This window comes from Solea solea, chromosome 2 (genome assembly GCF_958295425.1).
Source record: "Solea solea chromosome 2, fSolSol10.1, whole genome shotgun sequence".
Classification (NCBI taxonomy): domain Eukaryota; kingdom Metazoa; phylum Chordata; class Actinopteri; order Pleuronectiformes; family Soleidae; genus Solea; species Solea solea.
In genome coordinates this window covers 35,367,143-35,378,185 of record NC_081135.1, presented here as the reverse complement: position 1 = coordinate 35,378,185, position 11,043 = coordinate 35,367,143, and the positions used below count along the sequence as shown (strand labels likewise).

Sequence of the window (11,043 nt, the reverse complement as noted above, 5' to 3'; positions counted from 1 at the left end):
CTGGCTTCTGTCACGGAACAACATTCCTGTTGTCAAATACATTGTAATTAAGTGAGGCTTACTGATCCAGACTGTGATGACAAGCTGACAATTACAACTGTCAAACTCATCACAGCCTCTGTGTATTGTCGTAATGAGACGCATTCTGACTTCTCTGGCTGAAGCATTTTCAGCATGTGATGGAACTATAATCATCGAAAGAACATGTCATTTAATTTCAAGGACATATTTTTAATTTTTTTTCAATGAAATCATTAAAGCATAATTTGCACTTTAATGTATTCATTATTTTCTGATCTGATTTGAAATGGGGGCCACGTGGCTGGTACTGCACTAGCAAGAAGGTCGATGGTTTGCGTCCACATCCGGGCCTTTTTCTGTGTGGAGATTGCATGTTCCCAAATGTCCAAATATATGCAGGTTAATTGGACACTCGGAAATGTTTGTCTCCATTACGTGGCACTGCATGGACTGTCGACCTGTCCATGGTGTTACCCCTGAGTCAGCTGGGATTGGCACCAGCAGCCCTGTGACCCTCATGTGGAGGAAAAAAGCGGGAGACGATGGATGGATCATTTGAAATGGGACAAATACAAATATTATGTCCAAAAACATGCAGAGCTTGGTTGGACACTCTAGGTTGACCTTGGAGGGAGGGAGTGAGTGGTTGACCCTCATTTAGACCCATGGTTCTCAAACTGTGGTGGTGGTACATGAGCTTCCTCAGGTTTGCACGAATGAAACAAACAATCAAATGGAAGGAAGAAAACAACAAAAAAATAATGATAATAATTATTAGTCACCTTATCTCTCGCTCCATCCAACAAACTATTAGCCTGAAGCTTAATTTACTTGATAATTGTCCCTCAACCACACCTTGTGTAATATTCTCTATTTGTTTTTCAGTGAAAAGCCACCGCCATGGCAACCACATCCATCATTGTTTTGTCTCATCCCAAATGCTGCATCCTTCACTTTGCTTGTTTATTTGTATCTATCAGCACTACTCCTCCTTTTTACTGTAATGACTGAAACCAAATATCCGTCTTGTATAAAGTACCTACAAAGGTGAAGTTGAATATTACTTGAGTAAAAGTCTTACAATATGACTTTTACTGTACTTGCAAAAGTATTAAAAAAGTGACAAGTTAGAGTTGAGTGACGGTAGCTCAGTGATCAACTGCCAGATTATGGATTAAATTCCAGGCTACGCTAGTCTGTGTGACACTTGACCCCACATCGCTCCTGACGGCTCTAACGGCAAAAATAAGATGCACGTACATGCGCTGTGTGAATGGGTGAATGGCAAAACTGTAGAAAATCATCTTTGAGTGGTCATCAAGACTAGAAAACATACTATATACTGTAAATACAGTACAATACTCTTCTTCTTCTGATTTTATTTTGGTTGTATCGAGTAACAAAGATAGTTCGGGGAAATGTAGTGGAGTAAAAGTAAAAGTTGCTAGAAATACAAATGTATTTGTACTTTGTTACATTAAAACACTGCAAAATATAATGGTGTCCATGACATAAGAGAATTATAGACATGAAGGCAAGTGTCTTTAAGTGTCAAGCAATGGCGAATTAAAATAAACCTGGTATGAAAAGCAGTAACAGGTGTAGGATTTTTACATAATCTTGTACATTTTATGCTGCACTATAATGCTTTGAATTATTTTAACACCGTGTAAGACTGTTTTGAAAGGTGCTATATAAATAAATTATTGTTATTACTTATTATTATTGTTATTATCATTGGTTACAGCCCTCAAATCTGGGCCTGCGGTCACATGAGCTATATTTAGCGCTCAGGCACATATCTTCCGAACGTGTGATGTGTAACAGGTTGGACATGTGCCATGTTTGGAGACATCTGTACGAGACAAAAGGAAAAAAAAAACATTCTGATTCTCTCCAATGTTCAGACCAAAGGCAGAACAATCCGGTCTGGAATGTGACGGAGCAGCTAAGACTGTGACAGCTCCTCAGTCAGCAAAGTCACTAATGAGTTTTTAGCTCTGGGGAAGAGCTGCGATAGATGGAATGTTCACAAGCCATCACAAAGCATTTTTGTTGCTCTTAAATAACATCATGTAAATCAAATACATGCACGCCGAATTCTGCAAATGTAAAAAAGGGGTTTTCATGAATACATGTGAAAAGAAAAACGGGAATCTCCTTAAACAGAAAGTTATTGCGCATCTTCACTCTTCTAAACGAGCGATTTACCCGAAAACACTGAAAATAGTTTCAATTCAGCTTGATAAGCACGGGGATGTGTCTGCACTGACCCTTTTCATGATCAACTGTGAAAGGATCAAAGACAAAGATGATGTAGATAACAAAGTTATTTCATTTCAGAAGCAGTGGTGCATTCACTTTATGGCGTGTCAGCATGCACAAGTACACATGGGGTAAAAAAAAAGAAAAAGAGGAGAAGATGTGAGTCAGCCTGTGCTTTTAAAACACAAAATAAGAAAACAACAAAAATTGTTTAGTTACACAAAACCAATATGTGTTTTTCTTTAAGTCAAGTGTGGCTTCAAATTAGTGGTTTCACTGCAATAATATAAATATTTCAATAATAGTAATCGTTATCTAATCTTTATTGACGGAGCACTTCACAGTGATGTAATCATTACGGAAGAAATACTGGATTTTGGTTTGGGCCCTTTGAGTGCTTTCTCTGTTATTATAATAAGGCATGTGTCTCCGTTTGTATTGTTCTATGAGACATCTACTGGATCTTTTGTCCATCCTAGGAGACTGGATCCTTCACTCGCTGTGGTTTCTGTGATAAGAGCACATATGCTAGAAAAATGTAAATCAGCTACTCATCCATCCATATTCTACCACTTTATCCTCCATATGAGGGTCGTAGGGGGCGCTGTTCCAGTCTCAGCTGACATAGGGTTATAGGCACTTGTTTTTTTACATTTATTTGCAGCTATTAAAACACTGAAAATGTGTTGTTGCCGTCAGTTTGATGGTTCGGTGAGCTGAGCTTGTAGCACTCTCATATCCTACAGGGATCCTTGTTGTTTTGTTTTTGTTGTTGACATTTTATTCGGCTCATCTGGTATTCAACAGGACTGTAAAGAATGCTTTACACACTTTTCTAAAAGCAGATATAAATGTTTATTCATTTCCTTTGAAACAACGTATAATTCCATGTGTGTAAAAGGACGCCATACAAGGAGAATGATGAACGGAAACACAGAAAAACACAAAACATATATTGTTATTATTATTATTATTATCCCCAACAAGACAGATATATAAGCGATATTCATATTAATAGACGTGGTTAATGTAAATGCCCTCACATCTGTGCAAACCTACATAAGGTGTCGTCTATCTACAAGAGTCTGGCCTCACACGAGTCAGGCTTAAAGACCTTAAATGTAACGATGATCTTGACAGATTTCATAAACCAGGGGTAGTAAAAGGCATAAATCAGCGGGTTCACACAAGAGTTAAAAAAGAACAGCCAGATCTCAAAGGACACCTTTGAAATATTAGCTGCGCCACCCTGCTGTGAAAAATTAAAGCCGTAAGACGGGAACAGACACAAAAGAAACACGACCACAACAACACCGAGAGTCTTGGCTGCTTTCAGCTCCGACTTCTTGACGAGCACCATCTCTGTGCGTCGCTGCATGACGTGGGAACGCATGGCACGAGCATGAGACACAGCCACCACAAATACTCTCATGTACAGAACAATGATGACCGTGACAGGACCAGAGAAGGACACAACAAAGTCAATTAATCCTATGATGGAATTGAGGAAAAGGACACAGCTGCCAATGCAGGGAATGAACCCGTTTGGAAGACTGAAGTTATCCCACATGATCAAGCTGTTGTAGAGGAAAGAAAGGAGCCAGCAGAGCGACGTGCAGATTTGCACTCCCCTCACTGTGATTTTGTTTGTGTAATGCAGTGGGTCACAAATGGCCACATAGCGGTCGACCGATATGAGCACGATGTTGCCGATGGAGCAAGAGGTAATGGTGAGGCTGAGCCAGCTGTCCAGGAGGCAGATGATGTCGCTGAAAACCCAGCAGTTGTTTGACATTTGAATGTGAGAGCATGCGATGATGCCCACGAAGAAATCTGAGAAAGCCAGGGAGAGGATGAGGAGGTTGGTAGGAGTGTGGAGCTGCCTGTGACAGACGAAAAACAAAACATTGCAGTTACTGTGTTTGCATGTGTTATTTCTATTATGAAAGGTAAACATCTATCAATATATTTATATTTTCCATCAATAGGGTCTCATTTAATCTAAACAACACTTCATATCAATGACAAAAATTAGTTTCTTACAAACAGAGTAATTCCATTACTTGAAGTGGGAGATGGAGATGATGACCAACAGGTTAAGCGCCATGGTGAGCAGCATGAGGGAGTACAGCAGAATTGGGACCATCGGGTTGTCAAAGTGAGACTGCCGTGGCTTGATACAGGAGGCGTTGAGCAAGTGTGGAAAGCAGAGTTCACTTTCCTCTACGGCTGCCATCACCAGAGCGGGAGGAGATGCTGCAGAGCCGCAGCAGCTTTCTGACCAAAACCTGACTATTATAGTGTTTCAACACATTGCTCTTGCATCACCGAAGTGAAGTCCCTCCTACTAAATCATTTAATCATGAACTTCTATCCAATAATGAAACCTATTTGGTTTCATTTTTTTCTTCACCTAATTATAAAACAAATGCATTATAAGCTTTTTATAAGAGGAGATATACTGTATGTAGTTGTATCTGTCAGTTCAAAACCTTTAATTGTTTGAAATTAACATTTCACTGTCTGCCGAGGTGGACTTCAGTATCTCTGTTATTGCTTTGACCCTGAGTTTGGAAGTGTGCACAAAGCATAAAGTTACCTGGATGTCACGGCACATTTTATTGACAATGACTGGAAGTTGTGATCCTTGGACAGATGCGCGACTAATTGCTGAGACCTGCGCAGAGGAAGTCCTCCACATTGGCAACGAGTGGAAGGTACCTTGTAATTTCCAGGCCCGTTAAGAACTGCTCACCAAGCAGAAAAAAATCATTTCAACAACAGAAGTGGTAGTCACCAAGGATAGTAATCTGAGACGCGACCTGGCGACCCTCGAACCGACGGACACCATGACTGGCAGCTGCCCGGAGACTTCCATTTGAACACCTACCCTGTGTGACTGACAATGCTTTCATTCTCTCTTAATTTAGTCATTAGAAGAGAAACCAAACTTTTAATTGTGAGTAATCTAGATTAATGAATTTCAAAATGTGAGATCCATCCATCCATCTTCTACCACTTTATCCTCCACATGAGTGTCGCAGGGGGAGCTGTGTCAATCTCGGCTAACATAGGGCAATAGGCAGGGTCACATCCTGGACAGATCGCCAGTAAAATGTGAGAATAACTGGTAAATTTTTTTTCAGCCCTAATTATAAGCCTTATATAGCCATTTATTCGCCATGTGTGCTTTGACTATGATGTGATTGACAGTGGACATCACAGGCGGGGACATTTTACAGGCCAAACTGAAAAACACATGATGTCATGGTTGAGTGGATACACACAAACACACTGGGAAAAAGGAGGTCCAATGAGAAAGAGATAAAATCCACCACTGCAGGCAGGAGTCTGGGCAGTGTCTTGTCTTGGCCTCACTGTAACGATGCAAAGCCTCGATGAAGCGGACCTCTGTTTCCCACAACTCCTCAACGCTTCCTGCAGGAAGACAGCATTGCCTCCGGCTGTGTCCATGATCACTTACATCATGCTAACGTTCATCGGTCTGCTCACCGTGATTCTCAACCTGCTCGTCATTGTCTCCATCTCCCACTTCAGGTTGTTAAATATTTGCTGTCTCTTCATTTCAGGACTCTTAAGGATTATACGACAAATAATAATATGTATGTTACTCTCATGCTTCTGCAGGAACCTCCACACACCCACCAATATCCTCCTCCTTTCTCTGGGTATCTCAGATTTACTTGTGGGCTTCCTTATTTTCTTACAAACATCGGCGATAGATGGCTGCTGGTTCCTCGGTGACTTCATGTGTATCCTGTATTACGTGCTGCAATATGTCATCACTGCTTCCTCAATAGGAACCATGGTCCTCATATCAGTCGACCGCTATGTGGCTATTTGTGACCCAATGCATTACCGAACCAAAGTCTCTGAAAAAAGAGTTAAGATGTGTGTTTGTGCTTGTTGGGGGTGTGCGACCCTCTGTCACTGTGTGCTGCTGAGGCACAACCTGAAACACCCAGGCAGCCTGAATTCCTGCATCGGAGAGTGTGTCATTCTGATTAATAACATCTCTGCAGTCATAGACATGACTGTGTCCTTTATTGGTCCTGTCATTGTCGTTGTCATCCTATATCTCAGAGTCTTTGTGGCAGTCATCATTCAGGTCCGTGCCATGCGAGTGCGCACGGCAGCTGGTCCTCAACAGAGCTCGGTCAAAGTAAAGAAATCGGAAATGAAAGCAGCGCGGACTCTCGGCGTTGTTATTGTTGTGTTTTTATTATGCGTCTGCCCGTTTTTTAGCGGTACGGTGACAGGCAAGGACACTCTGCTCAGTGCATCCAGTGATGCATTTATTATACTTCTGATCTACTTTAACTCCTGTTTAAACCCACTGATATATGCCTTTTTCTACCCCTGGTTTCGTAAATCTATCAAACTCATTTTTACACTTCAAATATTGAAGCCCGGCTCCTCTGACTTCAAATTAATGTAAAGAGAAAGGAGCTGATAAGTAGATTTTAATTATGTAGGGATCCTACAGAGCAATAGAGAAACTCAGTGATCAGAGTAAAGTCTAGACATAAATTATCCATAAACTGTCTGCTAAGGTGGACTTTAGAACTTCTATGCTTTGACCCTGAGTTTGGAAGTGTGCACATAGTGCTGCATGCAACATCCCAGCCATGTGCAAGCACAACACATGTGGGAAAACTGAAAACCTGATGTCCTTTATTGCCCATAATGCATAATAAATGTATATTGTGTCCAGAATATGTTATAAATATTGCGCAAGCTTTTTTAACACTGTGCATGCACCATGATTCTTTGACCGAGCTGTGATTTAAATAGTTGTTTTTGGTCTGCTTTTGTTTTTCCAAGGGTCATTGATAATCTCATGTGCATTTTTAAAGATTTGTTCTTGATGAATTTTGCAAAGCTGGTGTTTATGCAAATGAATATTAGTACCTTTTTGTTGGTTCTCTGTGGAAATGTTGAAATTAAAGTTGCTGTCAGTGAAATAGGTTTGTTATGATGTGTGCCAAAGCTATGTTGCACCTTCCATCACTGAGACACAACAGTTGTTCTCAAAGAATAAAAACTGAAACACATTCATCCATTAATTTATGACCCTAACTGTAACTCATGTTTATTTCACAAATACCTTCATAAGCTTAGTGATATGGCCCTAAATCAATATCCTGTTTTATGTAGGTTGAGAGGTGATATACGATGTTGGTATTTTATAAGAAATGTGCTTTAAATGTCTAGTTTTCACTTGATTTTATTTATTTGCACAGTACAATACATAAAAATGATCATATAAATAAATTCAGAGCAGCCACAATGAAAGTCAAAGTAGTGATGATGATGGTATCCTGAATGAGTCTCTGCGTCAGACAGCTGTGTGTGTGTGTACCTGGTATTCCTTAAATTGTGGGGACTTAAATCCGTTTACGCTGTCACATTATGGGGACTTTCTTTTTGGGACAAACTACATTTTAAGGTGGAGACATGTTTTAAAGTTAGGCTGAGGTGAGGGACTGGACAAAGAGCGGTTCAAAGACCTCTATGAAGAAGCAAACTAATGGGTCGTGAGTCGCCAGGGTCCCCCTCTGGAGCCAGGCCTGGGGGAGGGGCACAACGGCAAGCTCCTGTAGGTTGACTTGGGGCATGTACATTGGGGTTCACCCCGGTAGACGAGAGGGTAGCCTCCTTCTGCCTTCGGGTTGGAGAAAGGGTCCTGAATGTTGTTTGTGCCTATATGCGCAGAACAGTTGTTCAGAGCACCCACCCTTTTTGGAGTCCCTGGAGGGAATGCTAGATAGTGCTCCTGCTGGTTATTCCTTCGTTGCTCACGTGGGCAATGACAGTGAGAGCTGGAGGGGTGTGATTGGGAGGAACAGCCCCTCCAATTTGAACCCGAATGGTGCTTTTTTGTTGGACTTCTGTGCTTGTTATGGATTGTCCATAACAAACACCATGTTCAAGCATAAGGGTGCCCTTATGTGCACTTGGCACCAGGATACCCTTGGTCGTGAGTCAATGATCAACTTTGTAGTCATGTCGTCAGACCTGCGGCCATATGTCTTGGACACTCAGATGAAGAGAGGGGCGGAACTCTCTACTGACCACCTCCTGGTTTTTACGTTGTGGGTCGTGGCTGGAATATTCCAAAGACTTCCTCAATCCCATTGACATGTCTTCCAATGAGGAAGCAGGGTCTGGGGCTGAGGTTGCTGAGGTGGTGCTCCTCGGTGGCAGGGCAACGAGAGGTGGATAAGATCCGCCCGGAGTTCCTTAAGTCTCTGGATGTTGTAGGACTGTCTTGGTTGACACGTCTCTTCAACATAGCATGGACATTGGAGACAGTGCCTCTGGATTGGCAGACCAGGGTGGTGGTTTGCCAATCAAAATAGTATTTGCTGTTGCTTGGTAAAGTCTAAAAATATGTTTCCGCTCCACGAACATCTTCTTTACCTGGCCAAACCTCGTTGTTAGTCTCATGAAATTAATGAGAGTAAAGCCTTCACACCGCTGTAAAAGGTTTGTATTAAAAGATCGATCATGGGTTTTATGAATTGATATCATATTATTAAATAGAAGCTCTATTTTAGTCATTTAATAAATTTTTTGGAGCCATCCCTACTCTGAAGGGAAACCAGTGTTTGCAGGACACTCACAGCTCACTTGCGCGCAGAGAAGTATAAAACACTTCTCATTCACCATAACGGGCGGCGCCAGACGTTTGACGAGCTCCTCGGTGAGCCCATGTTGAGAAATGTTGAACTATCCAAGTGACAGTTTCTGCAACAGCAAATTATGGAACTGCGTGCAAAGAGTGCATGTACAAACTGAATTTCTGCCCCATGGGTAAGTGGAGTTTTAAGTCCCGCTCACCAAACAGGAAAAAACCTGACACACAAATATACCAGGGTCCGCACTATGTGATGCACACTTCGGCACACACAGCATTTGCACAGAAGTATACTCGGGCCTTAAGTGGCAAACTAACCACTCTAGGCACCGATAGTGCCCATAATATGCTGGCAGTTGCACAGAGACTTCCATTTGAAAAACTTAACCTGCATGGCTGACTATGCTTTTATTCTCTATTAATTTATTCATGAGAAGAAAAGAAAACTTTTAATTGTGATCAATCTAAAATAATGAATTTCAAAATGTGAGATCCATCCATCCATCCATCCATCTTCTACCACTTTATCCTCCAGATGAGGGTCAAGGGGGGAGTTGTACAAATCTCAGCTGAAATAGGGTAGTAGGTGGGGATTGACAGCCCTAATTATAAGCCCCACTACAGTATGTAAAGTGTCTTGACATAATGTATGTTGTCATTCAGTGCTATACCAATTAAACTCACCTGTCTTCTTCTGTGCATACAGTCATTTATTGCCCATGTGTGCTTTGACTATGATGGGATTGACAGTGGACATCACAGACGGGGACATTTTACTGGCCAAACTGCAGAACACATGCAGAACACTCAACCATGACGTCATGGTTGAGTGGAGACAATGACACACAAACACACTGAGAGAAAAAGGAGGTCCAATGAAAAAGAGATAAAATCCACCACTTCAGGCAGGAGCCTGGCCAGAGTCTTGTCTTGGCCTCACTGTAACGATGCAAACCCTTGATGAAGTGGACCTCTGTTTCCCACAATTCCTCAACGCCTCCTGCAGGAAGACGGCATTGCCTCCAGCTGTGTCCATGCTCAGTTACATCATGCTGACGTTCATCGGCCTGCTCACTGTGATTCTCAACCTGCTCGTCATTGTCTCCATTTCCCACTTCAGGTTGTGAAGGTTGATAAATATTTGATATCTCTTCATTTCAGGACTGTTAAAGATTATGCAACAAATAATATGTATGTGACTCTCTTGCTTCTGCAGGAACCTCCACACACCCACCAATATCCTCCTGCTTTCTCTGGGAATCTCAGATTTCCTCATAGGCTTCCTTATTTTCTTTCAAACCTCAGCGATGGAGGGCTGCTGGTTCCTTGGTGACTTCATGTGTCTTTTGTATTACTTGCTGGAATACATAGTCACTGCTGCCTCGATAGGAAACATGGTCCTCATATCAGTCGATCGCTATGTGGCTATTTGTGATCCAATGCATTACCGAACCAAAGTCTCGGAAAAAAGAGTTAAGATGTGTGTTTGTGCTTGTTGGGGGTGTGCGACCCTCTGTCACTGTGTGCTGCTGAGGAACAACCTGAAACAGCCAGGCAGCCTGAATTCCTGCATCGGAGAGTGTGTCATTCTAATCAATAACATCTCTACAGTCATAGACATGACTGTGTCCTTTATTGGTCCTGTCATTGTTGTTGTCGTCCTGTATCTCAGGGTCTTTGTGGCGGTCATCGCTCAGGTCCGTGCCATGCGAGCACGCACGGCAGCCGGTCCTCAACAGAGCTTGGTCAAAGTAAAGAAATCAGAAATGAAAGCGGCGCGGACTCTTGGCGTCGTTATCGTTGTGTTTTTATTATGCGTCTGCCCATTTTATTGCACTGTGGTGACAGGCACGGACACTCTTCTCAGTGTGTCAAATGATGCATTTGTCATACTTCTTTTCTACTTTAACTCCAGTTTAAACCCACTGATATATGCCTTTTTCTACCCCTGGTTTAGAAAATCTATCAAACTCATTTTTACACTTCAAATACTGAAGCCCGGCTCCTCTGACTTCAAATTAATGTAAAGAGAACGGCGCTGATGAGTTTTTTTTTTAGTATTTTAGTTTTTCGTTTTTTTTAAAGTAGGGATCTTA

At 41.9% G+C, this 11,043-nt stretch overlaps 3 protein-coding genes across 3 annotated transcripts; 2 read left to right on the top strand and 1 right to left on the bottom strand.

Moving 5' to 3' along the window:
- Positions 1-3,361: 3,361 nt before the first annotated feature.
- Positions 3,362-4,527, bottom strand: LOC131474915 (trace amine-associated receptor 13c-like). The gene is made up of 2 exons (XM_058652638.1): positions 4,350-4,527; positions 3,362-4,169 (listed from the first exon to the last, which is right to left on the bottom strand). The coding sequence occupies exons 1-2, from the start codon at positions 4,520-4,522 to the stop codon at positions 3,362-3,364; spliced, it is 981 nt and encodes a 326-aa protein (XP_058508621.1). The 5' UTR covers positions 4,523-4,527.
- A 1,144-nt stretch (positions 4,528-5,671) lies between these two features.
- Positions 5,672-6,745, top strand: LOC131455364 (trace amine-associated receptor 13c-like). Its single transcript, XM_058622945.1, has 2 exons — positions 5,672-5,844; positions 5,935-6,745. Exons 1-2 carry the CDS (start codon positions 5,672-5,674, stop codon positions 6,743-6,745), a joined length of 984 nt encoding a protein of 327 aa, XP_058478928.1.
- Positions 6,746-9,894: 3,149 nt separating this feature from the next.
- On the top strand, positions 9,895-10,974 carry LOC131455339 (trace amine-associated receptor 8a-like). Its single transcript, XM_058622907.1, has 2 exons — positions 9,895-10,067; positions 10,164-10,974. The coding sequence occupies exons 1-2, from the start codon at positions 9,895-9,897 to the stop codon at positions 10,972-10,974; spliced, it is 984 nt and encodes a 327-aa protein (XP_058478890.1).
- Positions 10,975-11,043: the final 69 nt, after the last annotated feature.

Excerpts from the sequence above, each read along its gene's own strand:
- LOC131474915 (XM_058652638.1), bottom strand. The coding sequence starts at position 4,522 with ATGGCAGCCGTAGAGGAAAGTGAACTCTGCTTTCCACACTTGCTCAAC. Across the intron at positions 4,170-4,349 it reads ATCTCCATCTCCCACTTCAA|GCAGCTCCACACTCCTACCA; the intron begins GTAATGGAATTA and ends CGTCTGTCACAG.
- LOC131455364 (XM_058622945.1), top strand. The coding sequence starts at position 5,672 with ATGCAAAGCCTCGATGAAGCGGACCTCTGTTTCCCACAACTCCTCAAC. Across the intron at positions 5,845-5,934 it reads GTCTCCATCTCCCACTTCAG|GAACCTCCACACACCCACCA; the intron begins GTTGTTAAATAT and ends ATGCTTCTGCAG.
- LOC131455339 (XM_058622907.1), top strand. The coding sequence starts at position 9,895 with ATGCAAACCCTTGATGAAGTGGACCTCTGTTTCCCACAATTCCTCAAC. Across the intron at positions 10,068-10,163 it reads GTCTCCATTTCCCACTTCAG|GAACCTCCACACACCCACCA; the intron begins GTTGTGAAGGTT and ends TTGCTTCTGCAG.